The 18585-nt window shown below is 42.8% G+C and overlaps 1 protein-coding gene across 1 annotated transcript in view; it reads left to right on the top strand.

The window, feature by feature from the left end:
• The window catches only part of fam222aa (family with sequence similarity 222 member Aa), a 64794-nt gene that overhangs the window by 25919 nt on the left and 20290 nt on the right, over positions 1 to 18585 (top strand). The window contains exon 2 of the mRNA XM_088935908.1: positions 11960 to 12099. Within this exon, the coding sequence (XP_088792034.1) occupies positions 12003 to 12099 (97 nt within the window). The 5' untranslated portion in view covers positions 11960 to 12002. The remainder of the gene's footprint in view (positions 1 to 11959; positions 12100 to 18585) is intronic.

The following is an 18585-nucleotide window of genomic DNA, read 5'->3' as shown; positions in this document are numbered from 1 at the left end:
CTCCTTTGCATTAATATTCTGGAATTCACAGAATGCAACCTCTTGCCATTTCTGATAGGGGGGCTATTCTTTTCTGTCTGTACTAATTACAGTATACTGGTAGTGTTGCTTGTTTGTTTGAAGGGGACACATATGTGAAGGTCTTGCCACCAGGGGTTAAAATGCGGAAGATGCATTTTTCCCCAATATGGAGACTGGTTGTCGTGTGGTATTTTTTAATGGGAAAGTGTTGTGTGATGCCTTTTTAGAGCTTGGAATAATATCAAGTGGTCGTGCCTGCTGTATATCCTCAAGAAGTAGCTTAAAAGGAACTTCCAGCTGTATTTTTGTGAATGCTTAACCACTGCCAGTGAATTTCCTTACCCGCTGTTCCCCACAACGGGTAGTCCAAACCCAAGAACTCTCCCGCCTAGACTGTTGTTTCTCCTCTCTGACCTCTCTATTGGAACTACCCATCCAGTTTGTTCAGGATTCTCCTGCTTGTCCTTGTCTTTTTTTCTTTGCTTTTCCATAACTTCCATTTGCTCCACTGGTTCCCTGTTGCTGCAGGCATCCCATTCAAAATCCTTGTCCTTGCCTCCTGCTGTCTCTGGCACTCTTCTCCTGCCACTCTTTAGTCCCTTATATTCCTCATACACCCCACTTCCAGAAGCCCATTCTTGCTCCTCATCTTCCCTTGGAAACTGTTCCTCTGATGATCAGGTGTCTGCACTCTCTGTACAGCATTGAAACTCTTATGAGATCATTTTGCACTGCACTGCAGTACATTTCCACTTTGTGACAGCCTTAATGTTCATTTAGTTATTATGCATATCCCAATGTTGATCATTACACCCCTCTTGTTAATTTCATGTGTATTCTAAGTCACCTAGGATAAGGGTGTCTGTGAGGCAAAGGGGAGTTTGTTTTGTTTGACACAAAGTTCACTCTTTCAGGAGGATATTGAGGCGTGTTAATAAATGTCCAGTCAGAACTCCCAGAGGAGAAATCAGGGCTTCTTTTGCTTTGTCAGGAGCAAGAACTTTTGTCCTCCCCTCTCTTTACAGGGTAATCCAGGGTCATCCAATATGCATCGCCATGCTGATGAGCTCAGAGGAGTGTGTAGTTGAGGACTGGCTAGCACAGCTCGGACCCACTGCCATGTTCTTGTTTTCAGTATTTGTACACTGGAATTGTTGCGTGCCGGAGACCTGTTTAATTTTATCGCAATCCTCTTCAAAATGATGTGAATCTCTGTCCTACCTAAGGGAACTTATTTGTTGCTCCTGCCCGCCTTTGATTAACCTTGAAGAATACATGTACCAAAAATAATAAATCAAAGTACAGTGTTTCTGGTAGTAAACATTTTCATGCACTAGTATTAAAGGTCAGGGATATCGGCGAAGCTGGTAGTCTTGATCAGAACACAGAAAAATCAATGGACTTATAAAAGGTCGTTTCAATATATCAGCTCTTTCTTCCCACAAGGGAGGCAATATTTATCGAAGGCACACAACCAGAGGTAAGAGTATTGGGCTTAGTGCTTGGTTTCCACTGCTTCTTTGTTTTATAGTTTTGTAAAACCTTGTGAATTTGATCCATTTTGCTCCCACTGCTGATTGATTTGTGTCTTGCGAAGGTAGGAGAAATATGCAGTTTAGAATAAAAAGAAGAAAGGCTTTCAGATACAAAGGCCTCATAATAACTGCAACTCTCATCTTGCAGAGTGACCCTGTTATCTTTGAACACAGGGCACAGCCTGGGGAATGCGCATCGCTCTTAGATAATAGCCAGTCAGCCCCACAGTTCCTAAAATTAGACACCTTTTCATGCAAAAACTTTTTTTTTGGGGGGGGGGGGGCAATATTTGCCTGTCAAAGCCATCTTATCAAAATCCTTGGGAGTGAAAAGATCAATCGTGGCAGTCGGGCAAAGGAGGGAGGGCGTTATCTCTCCTGCAAACCCTCGCCAGGCCACATTCCCTGATAAGAAGGCCTTATCGTCCCTCTATGTTGAGGAAAGTGCCAACGATTTTGTGTCATTGCAGCCGGAGAAGTTTTTCTTCTGCTGTTTGTTATTATTAAAAGATGCCAGGACCTTACAGTTTTAAGCAGAGGGGAACAGAGATCCTACGTAGGCACTAGAAATGGTGCTGCCACATCTGAAGCCTTTATTAAAAGGCCTATAAAAAATGAGCAGCGCGCTGTGTGAAGCTGTTTACTGATTCATGGGAAAGAATTCCCGCTCCTTCAGCTTGGCGACTGTCAGGAAGCGATAGAGGCAGGGAAGCAAATCACTGCTCCTGCATTCTCTATCCGGAGTATGACGGCCTTAAATTCCAGGACTGTTAGCATGAGTTTTTTTTTTTCCATTTTATCAGTCTGTTTGAACGACGTACCAAATGTTCCGTTAAATAAACGTGCTCAACTTTTGTACCCAGCATTGCAATTTACACTACCATTCTTTTCATCCCTACTTTTAAACAAAAACTTCACCTGGATGAGTTCCCTCCTTTTTTTTTTTTGCACTCATTTAATGGATTTTTGTGTAAAGTTGAAACGGCAACAGATTTAGGAGGCGAAGCTCGAACAAGACTGAAAAGCGGTGAGAACTCCAGAGATTTACCTCTGGACGGGTGGCATAAAAACAGAGAGTGGGATTCTCATTTAAAGACCACTTCTGGAGCAGAAAGTGCAAGAGGGAGGGTGGGCATTTGCTTTAATTGACTATGGGACATTAAGGAAAATACCTGCCCGGTTTTAAGTGGATTTTCTGCAGCTCTCAAATGTAATATGAAAAAATCTATTGAAATGTTCCCCAGAGTGCTTGCTGGGAATATGTGCCAGTGCAGTGCATGAAGCGAGACCTTGTCTGTCTGAAGCAGATTAGGATGTGTTTAATGAGACTGAGAGAGCGACAGCAGGGCTTCTGGATTGACGGGTACTGTGGGCATTGGAGGTGGCGATGGGCACTCTCAATCCTGAATCTGAATCCAGGCATTGGTTTGCAGAAGGGTTCTGGACCCAGATTGGACATTCCTGAAATGGGTACATTTCCTATGAATTGGAACTGGAGCTTTCTGTCCTGCATGATCTGTTTTGAATTTGTAACCTAACTTCTAAGTGAGGCTTTCCTGCACTTTACTGTTGGAATGTCAAGTCCATGTAATGAATTGCGTCCGTCACATGATTATTTGTGTCTTATTTTTCTCGTAATTCCATCTCTGCTGAGCACCAAACAAATAGATTTAGATATAACAAGGTGCAGATTTGTGAATTCCAATGTGCAGTTTTGCCTGAGAAGATATTTAGCTGGGAATGGGATTTAAACTATAAAAAGTATTAATTATATTAAAAGAATAAAAAGTATTGCTTATATTAAAAGTATTATTGGGGTGTCAAAGGAGAAACTATGAAGTTCTTAGATTTTTTGACAATGGCAATTCAGTTTTTTTGTAATATAAGACTAAAACGCACTCTTCTTTTCCAAATAAACCCGACCAGATAACCTTCGACAAATAGTGCTTGAAAGTAGGAGACCTGTATCACCTGGAGGGTAACTGTCCAGCTGTGCAGGGTGTAGTGAGATTTTAGACAATCTGTCCACACAGTATAGTACAGGAGCCCAATGTAAAGAGAAACCTTAATGTGCGGGTCATTTTGGCACTGTAACTAAATGTTCATGTAGGTTTCACCATGTCTTTAATTGCTTGAAAAGCGTCTGAAATTACCAAGACATTAGCAATGTCGCATCTCCTAGAAGATCAGAACTGTGTTTTGAGCTGGTATTAGACTAATGAGCAGCACTGACTGATTTACAATTGCCTAGTCTGCTTTCACATCTTAAGAAACTAAATTACTCAATGACCTGTCTCCATAACATCATATAGGAGCTCTTGCTGAAGAGTTCTAACTGACAGGAGACTTTGTAGGGGGGAAAAGATTATGTTAAACATAATTCAACAGAGATAAAATAATAATTGAAATGGACAGCATACTGGTGGCTATTTTATATTCTTCTGCTCTGTTGGAGCCAAAAACTGCTGCGTATAGCCTAACCATTCTACGTGACCATTTTACATTATGTGCTCTGTTTAGCTGTTTGAAATATTATTTTTCACATCAAGATCGCTGCTAAATTAGAGTTTTCTTTCCTTGCGGGTGCTCACTTCATCTGTGTCTAAACAGATGGCCATGAATTTCACTGTTTTGCTGGTGATATTCCCTAAATGTCAATTTACACAATGAATGTGAAGGTATTTGTTTGTGCACGTATCTAATTGCATACAGTGATGAGCTGCAGGTCTCTACTAAAACACATGCAGTGGTGCAGAATATGTAAGGAATATAGAGTACTATGCCTGGTAGAGTTTTGTGTCCCTCCATTCCACTGTATAAGCTGAAGCTTTGCCGTCTTGTGACAAAGTGAGTTCTACATTATATATTTACGGGTGTGTAATAGCACATCCCTAGGGAACCTGATTAGTGCTGGCACAGTCCTATTCAGCCAAGGTCTGTCCCATATGGGGATAAGGCTTAGCACCATAGCCGTGCTCTGAAGGGCATCATGACTTTGCACGATGACAGGAAACTCCAAAATAACTCATCAGGGAGAAGCTTAGGGCAGGATCGTCTGAATGAGAGCGCTGGAGTGAGGGGACTCTGCAGGAGGGTCTATCAAACAGCAGGACTGCTGAGCAGAGAGCAATGGGGGAGCCTCCTTTTGAGCCGTCTGTTCATTGTGATGCACTGCAGGGGGGTGCAGGAGGAAAGAGGGGAGATGCTGGGAAAGAGGCATCTAAATCGGATCAGACTGATTGGAATTAGTTAAAACGCAGATGGATCTGACTGAGGAGATATGGTGACATGGAGCTGGGGCAGTGCCAGCTGGAGCTCATCCCCAGCCTGTGATAGCACCTCTGTGCCGCCCTTTTAGCATAGTCCTAGCATGCACACCGCTGTCATGGGAATGCTTGCCTGGATGAAAGCTGCTTATCTTTGCTGTTGTCAAAGAAAAAAACTTAAGTTAACTTCCTTAAGGAACATAGTTTCGCATGAACCCAGATCTTTCTTTTAACCAGTTTGCAGCCACAGCTGCATTTCTCTGTAATATTTACAAGAACGTCAATATTACTTGCAGCTGTATTTCCCTGCAACTCGCAACTGGAAACCCACTGAAGCTCAGCAGGTGTGAGCCTGGTCAGTACCTGGAGGGGAGACCTCCTGGGAAAGCTACGGTTGCTGCTGGAAGAGGTGTTAGTGGGACCAGTAGGGGGAGCTCACCCTGTGGTGTGTGGGTCCTAATGCCCCTGTATACTGACGGGGACGCTATACTGTAAAAAGGTGCTGGCCTTTGGATGAAACATAAAATCAAAGTCCTGACTCTCTGTGGTCATTAAAAATCCCAGAACATTTCTTGAAAATAGTAAGGGTGTTACCCAGGTGTGCTGGCCAGATTTCCTCCTAGCTTTTACTAAACATGGCCTCTTAATTATCCCCATCTCTTAATTCTCTGTTCTCCTCACTGAGAGCTGGTGTGTGGGGAGCTTACTGATGCACTATGGCTGCCGTCGCATCATCCATGTGGGGCTGCACACTGGTGGTGGTGGAGGGGATACCCATTACCTGTAAAGAGCTTTGAGTGGAGTGTCCAGAAAAGTGCTATATAAGTCTGAGGAATTTATTGTTGTTGTTAAGTCCGAAATAAGAACTACATAATATGTTCTTTGGCATAGCAGTTCCAGTATCAAGCTACAACACATTTTTTTGTATATAATAAGCTGAAAGGTTTTGGGGAAGCCAATGATATTGAGACAGGCCATTGTAAATGCATCTCAAGAAGTTTTAATTTAGTTGTATGATAAACCTACAACCCGTCAAAAAAGTTCATGCTTTACTTTTGTGGGAGCCCAGTGATCCTCAGTATTGTTAGTAAAATGGCCATTTATCTGTTTGTATTGTGCATTAAAAATCGACTGTAAACCACAGAATTAAAATGGACCTGTTGCGTGACATTTGAAAATACGGTGAAGATGGCAGGCATTGGAGGAAGAATAGCCTATTGTTTGTTTGGGGGTCTTAATCCTTGCCTGAGCAGATTACCTCTGTGTGTCCTGTACTGAACAAGACTGTTCAAGAAGTTTGTCTTGTCCCCAAGATTAGATCATGGTCTGCAAGATCATATTTTGTGTTTCTTTTGTATGCACAAAGCCTTACAAATTGCCGAGCATCTGCAGTTTTTCAGACTAGGCCCCTTGAGCCCAGTGTTTTCAGCACTCCAAGCCTTGTAAGGGTGAATCTTAGATAAAGCTGAGGAATTATTTTAATAATACCACAACTCCGCAGCCCTGGTCTTTATGAACCAGTTGGCTTTAAATTTTCTAAAGCTTAGTTAGGCAAATAATAGCTTCCACTTGTGCTGTCCTAATTAATGTACTCAACAGAAACGCATAGCCCTTAATAGATGTCTTCAAAACCTGCAAAATGGGCCTGGTAGTATGTTAGTAGTATCTGAGTGCAGTCGAGCTGGTAAGGTTACATGTTGACAGAATTGTTCTGATGGCAGGTATCTCCTCACTCCTTGTTCCCCATGGAAAATGTTCAAGTTGTTTAAAGGTGAGTTAACCTGCCAGGTTTAATGGCTTCAGTTAATCGGTTCGGTCATGTGTTTTAGTGCAGTGAAAGACCTTGGCTGTGCAGCACACTGTGCTCTAGAAATTGCAGGTGTTTCTATTGCAGAGCGAAACTGGGCAACAGCCCAGCCGAAAAACAATACAAAACGGTAGATTAACAGCAAAGCAGCAGACACCCAAGTGTTTGTGTATTTTCTGAATGCTCTCAGAAGTTCCTCCTGCCGTACAATGTCTTGTACCTGTGAATTGTTCCAGTGAGGTGCCCCAGGCAGAAAAGAGGCATGAGCTACTTGTGTATGTAGTACCAGCAATTTCTTACTGTCATTCATACCTGAATTGGCTTAATGAAAATCTTAACTTCCCGCTTGTCTTTTCTTTTTCCGTGTCGGTATTTGAGGAATGTCGACACAAGAGACCCTTTGGACTTTGTTTCCTTTTGGCAAATCAGTTTTTGGGGCAGTGTGCTCATATGGAGAGTGTGTGCGTTTGGGATGGGTGGGGGGGGTGTGTGGAAACATTGGCAGGGAGCTCCAAATGGGGTCTTGCAGACTCTTGTTCATTCATCTGTCAGTGCAGCAGGGGGATTAGCATGGAGCAGCAGTGTCTTGTAAAAGAGACACAGCATAGAGGACTAGAGCGAGGCGATTGGATTAACTTGTTGAGGCTTATTAAGAAGGGACTCGGCGGCCTGTTAAAAGTGTGGGATGCCGTGTTTTAAACAAGCCAGAGGGTCATGATTCAGTTAGGGACTGACAGCTTCTGGCCTGCAGGGGTAAGCACACTCACGATGAGTGCCTTTAAAACTGTAGAATACAACCGTTGTTTGGCAAATCGAATGGAATTTCATTTAAGTGTGCATTTCTTCATGCTGTTCTTAAAAAAGCTCAACTTTTTGGCGACATTGCATTTATGGGTTTGCAGCATCCCTGGGAGAACAGCCCTCACGTACACCCACCCACACCTTTCCTCTACTCCTCTCTTACATCCATGGACTTTGGTTTAGTAGGCGTTCAGAAATGTCCCTTGTACGTGGGACCCAGGAGGTGAGGACAGGGGTCACAATGCTGCTTCTGTGTGGTAATTTGGATTGTTTTGCTGGTGTGTTAGAAGGGGTAGGAAGAGAGAGAGAGAGCAGAGTCTGTTTTCCCTGTATACTGCACTCCAGTTGGTAAATGCTTATCCTATTTACCAAGAGCAGATTCCAGCCTCTTCTTTGACACTTCAGAACAGGGAGGAAAAACAAGCACAACTGGCCTGGGAATCTGGCACGTTTTTTTAAGTTCAAGATTTATCTAATTTAAGAATACATTTTTTTAAGCTTACTGTGGCATGTGGTTAGCACTTCACTTTTGTCCAATTGCATTGCAAGTCATGCACATAATGCTACTGTGTATATGCTGCGAGATGAAGAATGTTTGCCATGGATGCCACTGAGGCATTTTTCCCCACTGAAATTCTACTCTACTAGAACGCCACTGTACGTGGAAAGTCTTTGCTTGTGCTTAACATCAAAAGACTTGTTTCTCTGCTCCTCAACAACAGCTTCCCTTGCTTACCGTTACTAAATCTAGCCCAGCATCCACTTCTTCCCGACTGTTGTTAATTTCAACACAGCATCGTCAGCTCACTTGGTCTTTAGAAAGTAATCATCTGAGCTTCAGCCCAGCTCATGTGTATATTGTTTCAGCAGGTTTCAGGGTGGCACAGAAATGAATTGGATCACTCAGTAATTAGCAACCAAATGAGCTACCTCTGCCGTGTTCTAGAAATTCTGCATTTTGTGCTCCTCATTTTCTAAACAAACACTAAGGGTGTATAACCGGCTTTTTATCTCCCTGTTTTGTTTCCCACTCAATGCATTTGCATTTCAATCATCATACTTGAAAGAGAAAGATTTGGGTATCTTTCCCAAAAAACAGAACTGCCTTGCATTAAAAATGGCCAGAGAAGGGTGAGAAACTAACCCAACATGCAATGTGGGGTGCCTACGACTACTGCTGACTACTGTCTATTGCATTGCCTTTCCCCTCATTGCAAAGCCCTGCTTTAATCCGTTAATTTAATAACAGGTCAGTCATTGGTAAAAACGGTATTGACGCTTAATAAAGGAAGTTGGGTGTCCATTTCGGTTTGGGCTCAGGAATCGATGTGATTTGTTTTTTCTTTTTCTAAGACAGAGGCATGCCAGTAACTGAGGATAGTAAAAATAGGAAGAGGGAGAAAGGAGTGCCAACCATAAACTTGGGGACTCTTTTCTCTCACTTAAAGGCAGTAATAGAAGAAAATTGGTTTTTGAAATGGAATTAAAAAAAGAACCGGTCCCATTCAGGGAGGATAATGCCTTTCAGAATACATTTGCTGAGGAGAAAATGAAGAATAATGAAAGGTAGTTACACAATTGTCTTTCATTTTCTGAGGGAGAAACTGAGGCATTCCCCACGAGGAAAGGCTTTATTCTTCTTTTACTTTCCTGTTTTTTCTTCTTTTAACAATTGTTCAGTAGCGGAAGGTTTGTTGTGAAATTAGTATCCTCACAAAGTAGAGACAGAGACAGGCTTTTAGCCCGTGAATAGTCAATAATTAGATGAAAGTGGCTGCGTGGTTTTCTGGAAGGAGAGGGGAGAGATTTCTCTTGGCACCTGGCTGAAATCCAGTCTATTCTGTTCCCACTATCTGTTGAGGTGCAGTTAATCAAGTTGATACAGCCAGAGCCTGGATTGGATATTGCTTTGCCTCCTTTTCGGAGGCCTTCAATTAAGCTGCCCTTGTGAAAAAAATATATATGTGGGCAAAGGAAAAAAGGGGACATTAAATAGATTCTTCGAACATGCACCCTGTGAGGAAGAAAATTTCATTCTGGTGTCGCAAAGAATGATAAGAAGTCCATCTTTTCTTTCCACCTCGGTTAATATTTCTTCTTTTTTTTTTTTTTTACACCGATGAAAGTCGAATGAATTAGCAGGTTCTTTTGCTATAGAAGACAGTTTCTCTCGTCGTCGGGTCTGCTCTTGTTGGCTTGTGTTGAGGTTCTTGACAATTCACCTCTGCGATCCTGTTCGCCCCCCCGAGAGATTTCGGAATCTCTTTAGCTGGATGCTCAGACAGACAAATTGAGAAAAACAAAAGGTGTGAATTCTTAATTCTTAATCTAATCTGATCTTTTGCAAAAGGCACATGGGCGCGAGTCTGGGTAGTTCTTTCATGTCTGATTTCTTTGTTTTTAAAAAAAAAAATATAGTATAGTTATTCACCGGCTGCCATTTCTAGTGCTGTTTCTACCGACTGAGAATTTCATACACAGAACACGAGATGTGACATTTTTCATTTTTCACACATGGTGCCATTCCTGATAAACGCTCTTAGCTTTAGAAGCGGTGAAATACCAGAGTACTCTTTTGTCTGGCACTTTTCATTTTGGGAAGTCTGGTATTCTTCAGCACACGAGAGGGGGAGAGTGGGTGGCTAGCTCGACATTACTCCTTTAGCTTATAATTATTGTAATGGGTTTCTTGTATATTAAAATGCAAACTTTAAAATGAAGTAATGGATTGATAGCGAGCAGCATTGCGCCTCCTTTTTTATTTTCATCTTGTGGTTTATATTAAAAATAAACAAATTAAAATGGGACCAGCCTCTGACTCATGCATGCAAAATAATTTTTCAATAATCCACTGTAGATCAGGGCTGAAGACAGTAGCGCTGACAGCACAAAATCAAATATTTAACTGCTCTCTTTGTTTCAGTGTGAGGATCCTGGCGTGAGTGGGGAATTATATTGTTTGATATTGATGAGCACTGACAAAGGAGATGTGGGGTACATATTGACACACAGACGCAAACAGACGAAGGCATGCAGACAGAGACTTGGCAGTTGCTAACACCCATTTTCTTTTCTTTGTAGCCTTTTTAAAAAAAATACATTTGACCAAAACCCCTTTTCTTCTCTAGGGACTAGGCTTTGATTAATGCTCCGAAAAATGGTTAAAAAAAAGGCGAAAACCCGTCTCTTTGGTCTGGTTTGGGTTCGACTCTGGCATTAGCCGAGGAAAGTCAGGCCAGGTGGGTGGAGAACGATCTGTGATTGGCATGTAAAGGAATCGATTTCGTCTGACAGCAAAAGGAGCTACAAATTCAGCATCGGGCATCGGTGGCGATAAACCGATCTGTTTTGTAAATATTTTGTGGTCTGTGACAGAGATCGGCTGTGTCGACAAAGAGTACTGGTGTGGCCATGAAGCCTATTGAAATCCATCAAGGGGGTGACAGTGGGCATCTATCAAAAATGATAGTGGTGCAACAGGACAGTCCAGATGTAATGCATGGTTTCTGTACTGATTCTGTTCTGGGAGCACTCTGATGGTTTTTTGAGGAAGTGTTGCTTTTTCCTTTGCCAGCCATCATTTGTGTGCCCTTGTTGCAGTTCCTGTGAAACAGCAGGGGGGGAGCTGAGGGGAGATTTATGGCTTGATGGGAGATTGATTAGTGCCGTCAGTGGCCCTGATGTACAGCTGGCACCGCCCCCCCAACACCCCCCCCCCACACACACACACACACTCCCTCGTTCTCTCCTCCGCATCTGCAGGCTCGGCCGCCAGCTTCCCAGAGCTGTCGCGCTTGGGCCGGAGTTACTGCAGAAAGACTGCTGCTTTAGGCATTTCCATTCTGCGCTTTGAATAGATACCGCCATCAATCATACCGCGGAAGCAGCTCGGGAAAGCGAAGGAAGAGGAAAGGGGCGTGGAACAGCGCCAGGCTGGTTGAAGCTAACTTGTTCTGGAGCTCCGTTCAAAGCGAGCGGACTTGTCTGGGAAGGCCCAGGTTACATCATTCCACTCATCAATTTATTTATGTTTATTTTATATAGCGCCTTCAAAAGTGCCTTCTCTAAGCGCTGTACAGAACGACGACGACGACGACAGTAAAAAAATAGATATACACAATGAGAGGAGACAGTAGATGGGGGTACTGAATACAGTAGGAGAAGAGGGGTACAGAACTGAACCAGTTAAGTAAAGGCTCTTCTAAAAGAGGTTAGCAGTTGTGAAGTATGAACCTGGAACTTGCTGGGAGCATTTTATTGTCGTTTCTCACAGGCTTCTCCCTCACTGGAAATACACCATCAAATACTGGTTTTGTAGCATGTACCTGGCGAATATCAGATATATCATCAGCTTGCACAAGTGGGCCGTTTTTCCCATAAAGACAGCTGATTGGTGGAAAGCGCGATCACCTTCTTTTCCGATTGGCTTTTGCCCCCTGTCTGGGATCGAGAGAGACCTGCTGTGCCTATCCTGGTTTTCCCAGGCCTGACGGAACGTGCCTTGTTTTTTTCTCCCCCACCCCTCTCAGAGTCGACGGATTGCTCCCCGGCTGTAGAACCCCGCGCCCCACGATGTTGGCCTGTCTGCAGAGGAGGCAGAACCCCCCCGCGCAGCACCTCGTCTGCCCCAGCAAGACCCTGGAGGCCCCACACGCCACCAGCCGCAAATGTGAGTTCAGGGGCGCTGTCCCATGGAGACCGGCGGCAGGTCTCCAGCATCAGATCTAACCCCTTGCTTTGCTTCTGGTCCAGCTCCGTTTCCGTAGGGAAATCGTTTTTTAATATGAAGACAGAGAGGCACCCGAGTGTATGGGTTGATTGTGTATAGCATTGATTGTTGAGTAGCCATTTACTTGTTTTTAATGCCTCTTGGTATATAATTTATATAAAAAATATTGAAAGCCTTTTAAAAATGTTAAACTGGTCCAGCATAGTTGCTGCTTAATTGTAGTTGTAGCCCGATGGAAACATGAAGGAACTGCATGTCTTTAGAGCTGGCACCGTGTTGCAGTGGATTCAGAAGAAGTTGGCTCAAATTTACGAGAGTGGTGGTAAATGTTGCATTAGCTGTAAGATGGCAATTAAACGTAATTGTGAGTAGTATGTATATGTTTCTTTGATTGTGTGCACTCATGTACAGTACATGTATATCTTACCAGGATCAACATTTAGGTTAATGGTGTGAAGAGCATACAATTGCTAGGAACTTTGGGAATTAATATTTATTAACTCTTGACATTTGACAGAGCTATGGTTTCCCTTTATAATGTATGTGTGTATATAGCTGTAAAATGCATATGCAGTACATTAAAAAGGAAATAAAGGGAGAGGAAAACTACTGAGTCATGGTACAACAGGTAAATAACGGAGTCGTTAATATTAGAGCACTCGTTCTGCTGAAGTGAGAGTGGCAATCCCAGTGTGCTGACACAGCTCCAGGGGCTCATCTGCCCTCTACATCACACTAAGGACCAGAGTAGCCATAAACATTTACAGAGTTGAGCCTATTGACAGGGGACATGAGTTATATCTATAACAAGACTGCAAAGGTTGATAGCTTCTCTTTTTTTTATGAGGTGGACTGTTTGCTTGTGCTCTCCTTTATATTGAATAACAGTGGTGCTCTGAAACAAGTGATAAAAAAAACATTGTATGAAGTAAGCTGCTTCTGCTTTGAAATAGCAAACACATTATTTTGACAAAAGTGCGGCAGTTTGTTTGTTTAGAAGTATTCTTGTCCATGCACTAAAGGATCTAAGCCTAAGTTGTGGATAAATTGTGGGCTCATAAAAAAGAAATTAGGACGTGATCTGTGTGGCTAATGTGGTTGGATGTGCAGTCTGATCTGGGAGGTGCAACCAGAGAAAGCTCTTCTATTTCGTGTCCTAACCTTAGCACAGGCCGAAAGCAGCCTGCGAGAGAGAACAAAGCATCTTTAAGCTTTTTAATATGACCTTGCGCCCATCCATCCTTCTTTCGAAGCGATCATCGTAATAAGACCGCGATGGCTTTCTGTGAGCTGGCTGAGGTTCTGCTCTTCGGCACTTCAGAAATGTTCCAGCTAATTACTCTTCAGCCGGAGCCCTCGGCAGCCAGCTCTCGCAACGGGAGAACGAGGACAAGGTTACACTTTCGCACGCAGTTTTTATCTGCGCTACATTTGGTCCTTTTTTAGAAGAGAAAAATCGAAGTGAGCCTGTGAAGAGTACTTTCTGCTTGGACAAGAGCGCAGCTCCATTCAGAGAGTGCACCGGAGAGGAAGGAGACCGGTGAGGTTTATTAATGAGGTTATCCCAGCGACTTCGCAGGAGTCAGGAGTGAATTGACAGGTGGGACTCGGCAGTCTTTGAGAAGACTGGGCCTTTTCCCCTAGACTTGGTCCTGATTTAGGAGTAGCGTCTGCAAAAAACAAAGCCCCAGTTTCGATCGCCACCTGAGCACCTTTTAGGGAGTTAAAAGGTAGAATTGTCTACAGCATCACCAAGAACATTAATTCTCTCCAAGTTATCATTGATATATTGCTGTAAACCTCCATTTTAAAACATAAAGAACAGTTTGGTTTTACCTTAAACTTCAACTTCAAAGGGACTTCCCATTTAAAAGCTACACAAACCTGTGATTGCACTGACACTTTGTAAATGAAGAACATTGCGCTATATGTCTGTTGGAACCTGCCATTCCTTTGTGAGTTATCTTACCATGGTTTAGAAAACCAAAGAATAACCCAACATATCAGCTTCTCTTGGCTTGACAAATGGCTGGGATAGCTGCTGCAGATTGAAATTCGTCAACATCGACATAAAATTGGTTCTTTCTGGAGGAGAAAAAAAACATACCCCAGATGACTTTATCACTTATCAATTCAGTGAAAATGCCAACGTACGATACCACCATAAGGAGCTCAGTCCAATTCGTACTAACGAAGGTGTGTAAGATAGTTTTGAGTTCACAGAGATCAGATGTTGAAAAGGGGCAGAATTTGTTGTTTTGCTGTGTTGGCCTCTGCCACCTATTCCACATCTCGGCTCAGGGGGCGCTACTGGGGACAGGCAGTGCAAGTGCAGGTGCAGCACAGGCTATGATCCCAGGGGTGGGCGCTGGGCTGACGAGAGCAAAGCTGCCCCTGAGATGAGAAGGGAGGTGAGCTTTAAAATCCCGATTTGCCTTTGCTATCCTTTGCACGAAAACGATAGGGGCCAACAGCGTAATGAACAGAGAAAATAAAACTCCCAAGAGCAGCAACTCCCGCGTGCAGATGTGGTGCCCTCTGTTACAGCACGCCTGCACGATCCATCGATGCAGCTCCCCATTAAAAACCCTTCATTCTCCTCGATAAAAAAGGCTTAACCGGCTCTAACATCAGCTGGAAACATTCAAATCGGCTCGCCAGACAATCAATTCCCAAACGCAGGGACTAGTGAGCGAAACGAGAGGTGGAGGGCTGTTTCCATTATCACAGTCCTCTCAGCTTCTGGGCAGGCAGAGCGAGAGAGAGAGAGATGAGCGTTTTAAAAATCCATTGACCGCCTGCCCTGAAAAATATCATATTGGATTAGCTTCATGGGGGCGGCCTTTTGATTTTTGCTCGACGCGAATTAAAAGGAATGCCGAGCATTACTTAAATTATAAATCACAGCACAGCTTTCAGCGTGCCCAAATACCCCATGTACGGCTGCACTCTCCCAACGCCAGGCCCTGTCATTTTTAATTAAATCCTGCCTTATGGGTGACATTTTTAGCCTGCTTCCCCCCCGCCCCCCAACCCCCAACCAGCCCTCCTTCATGTCTGTCTGTTCCTCCAGTAGATATGGAAATAAAAGAGGAATGCTGTGACAGAGCTAGATCTCTCATTATGTTTAATCCAGAGAGGGCACACTCAATCTAATAGGTATTAATCACATCAAAAGACCCTGTGGGTATAGAGAGCTCATACTGACCCTGCTGCCTCACAGCCTGGTTTCTGTTTTGTTTTTGTTTTTTGGAACTGTTGGGATTTTAACCCTTCATGGCGCCCATGTCACTGGACTTACACGTAGCAATCCTGTCTTTCATACACATTCGGTTGTGGAGGGGTAGAGAAAGTGAAGGTCAAAAGCTTGGTACAGGGAAGGGTTCCTGTTGCATCTCCACAAGAGCATCAAGATGCTCAAACAAAAGGTCAGGTCTGTAGCCCTCCCTACTCCTCTCTAGAAACTGTCAGTGACCTCTCTGAAGGGGTTGTTTTTTCCCCCTCTTTTGTGGTCTCTTGTGGAGGTTTTGAGCCTGTGATTATTTGAAATTGGGAGGTTTATACGGTATGTATGGAACAGAATGACATTGGTGCTTGAAGAGTTCTTGTGGTTTCTTACAAGTGTTCTTATGCCGAACATTATTAGCTCAGATAATTGGAAATTCTCCTTACAATGCCTTCCTAAGGAAGCAAGATAGTAAGGATATTTTACTAGTTTTGCTAGTTTATTCTCTGGGATGGATATGTCATGCCTAGTTGAATTGAAGCAAGGTTCCCAATGAGGTGTTTACGAATGCATTTAATCGCATTCGGACAGTGAAGACTCTTGGCAACAGTAAGTAGGTTTAACTTTATGGAGTGACAGCGGATTTATTAATAATCTCCCATCTCACCTTCTCTGATTGGGTCTATGATGAGTTTATTGATCAGCCCTGAGAGTGAGAAGGAAGGGGCATCTCTGTGACTCCACTCCAGTTTCCTCAGCCAGAGGGTTATCTCCTCGACCTCTCCTCTCACCTCAACATGGCAAAACGAGACTGCCCGAGCCACACCTATCACACTGAAATTTTAAATGGCTCAGTGGGAAAGTTCTTTTAACGCTTCAATACACATTCATTCTGAGCATATATATATATTTTTCAAATTGTGCTTGACATTCAGTTTTTGATTACTGTCAGAGATTGCTTTTTCCTTTTGTTCGGTTGTTCTTTAACTAAGATCGAAGAGCCATTTGGGGTTACAGGAGAATTACATAGTAAATTGTGGGCACTAATCAATACAGTAAAATGTGTGGTTCCCTGTGTATTGAGTGCGAGGCTAGGTTATAAAAGCCAGAATAACAGATGGGGGATAAATTATTATATCCTATTACAGTTTACCTTCTTAGAGTGTACAATAGTCATCAATTTCAGAATTGTAATCGGTTACCCTACACAACAAAGATGGCACAAAACTTTCTTATACTTTGTGAAGAATTGAGGCTTCTTTGTTTAAAAAAAATACTTTAAAAAGTTTACCGATCCATACATACAGTGGAATTTTTAGCAGAGGATGAAGACATCTCTGCCTACTGAATACTGTTGAGGTCTTATCTACAGTAGGAATCGTTTCGTTGTTTGGACTAGTGCAGAAGTAGCCCTCAGCATTTTGGGTGGGTTTGAGAAAAGCAGTTTGAATGTGAAGATAAGATTTCCGCTGTTGACCCCTGTGTGCAGCGACTGGATTGAATTAGTTGAAAGCAGTTTGCAAAGTGTTTTTATCACCTTGGCTCTCCAGGCAGAGAGGTTGGGGCAGAAATGGGCAGAATGCTCTCGGTTCATGATTCCCAAGATTCAGGCATATGTTTCCGGTCTTTGGTTTTTAAATTCCATGACCATTCTTTGATTCTTTTATTTTCCTCATCAATCATTTTATTTGTTGTTGACCCAAGCCCTTTTGTAACATATTGCCACAGAGTGCTCACAGATTTGTAATAGCAACTAGCCATCTTGGGTCTGGCATTAAAGGATATGATGTCACTGGCCATTGGAAACGCTCAGTTTCAGATCGCAGGAGCATGATCTGTCCATGCAGTAGTAAATTAAAAGATGAGAAAGCGTGTTATAGTAATGGGATGGAAGATAACTATTTAAGGTGGATTACATTATATAACATCCTCTGACCATTGGCAACCCTGTTAGCATTAAAGGATAAGGAAAATGTAGACTAAAGAATTATTTCTCCAGCCTGGATTTAAAAGGCAGAAAGCATTGGGGCATTTCGCCTAAGAAAATTATTATCCCATTTTTAATGTCAGCAAAGGCAGGAGGAAAGATTGCTTTTGGCTGAGGAGCTACAGGGTTTCATAGTCAAATACAGCTGTGTCATCATCACAACAAGCTTACATTATTATTTCCTGATTAAGATTTCCCCAGTGGCAGCTTTCAAAGGAAAAACTGCGTAGGTCCCAAGCACAGACCCTTGAGGGACTCCACATTTGAAATAATATGGATAAATACAAACATGGTTCATGTAAATTTCTAGGTATGATTTAAACCAGGACAGGTCAAGCTGCAGTTTGAGGTTTTTAAAATATTAGTTTTTGATGGTTGAAGGTTGCACTTGGATCTGGAAGGTCAAGAATGGGGCTCATTATCAGTGTCTGAAGACAAAAGCACATCATTCACTTTTCTGATTTAAAGCTGTTTGAGTGAGTGGGACAAAAACCAGACTGAAAGTCTTCCTAAAAATCATTAGATATATGAGGTGTTATCTGCATGGAGTTTGTATGTTCTCTCAATGTTTGTGTGGGTTTCCTCCCACAGCAAATTAACAGACACACTGTTAATTGGCTTCTGGGACAATTGGCCCTAGAGGTGAGTGTGTGCATGTCTGTGTCTGTGTGTGTGCCCTGCGATAGACGGTTGTCCTGTCCAGTGTGTATCCTGCCTTGCACCCATTGCTTGCTGGGATAGGCTCTAGATCCCTCATGACCCTGAATTGGAAGAAGCAGTTAGAAATTGGGTGTATTGGGAGATCATGAAGCTGGTTTGCAACCACCTTTTCTTAGATTTTAGATGAGAAAGGTAGATTGGAGATAGGCCTGTAATTCTTTAGGGAATTAGGGTCCAAATCTGTGGTTTTCACATTCACATGATAGGTTCTTATGACTGGATTTCTCTGCCCCTTATTCAAGATCTTTCATCAGAGCGAACTAACTGCAGTTGGCTTTGATACTGATGTTACTCGTTTCCCAATTGCCCTCTAATTATCTGTTATTTTGTTCATTTCAGATTCTTCCTATTCACTATTTATTAAGTGTATACATTATACATCTAATCATTTTTGTCTTTTGTGCATTGAATTTCTATTAAACTTTTAATAGTCAAAACACTGATCTTGTGATGAGATGGAGGCTACAGACAGAGAAACGTCTTGCTCATCTGT

Source organism: Atractosteus spatula, chromosome 17, assembly GCF_055471065.1.
Source record: "Atractosteus spatula isolate fAtrSpa1 chromosome 17, fAtrSpa1.hap1, whole genome shotgun sequence".
In the NCBI taxonomy this organism is placed as follows: domain Eukaryota; kingdom Metazoa; phylum Chordata; class Actinopteri; order Semionotiformes; family Lepisosteidae; genus Atractosteus; species Atractosteus spatula.
The sequence above is the reverse complement of the archived record's forward strand: the minus strand, read 5'-3'. Positions and strand labels throughout refer to the sequence as shown.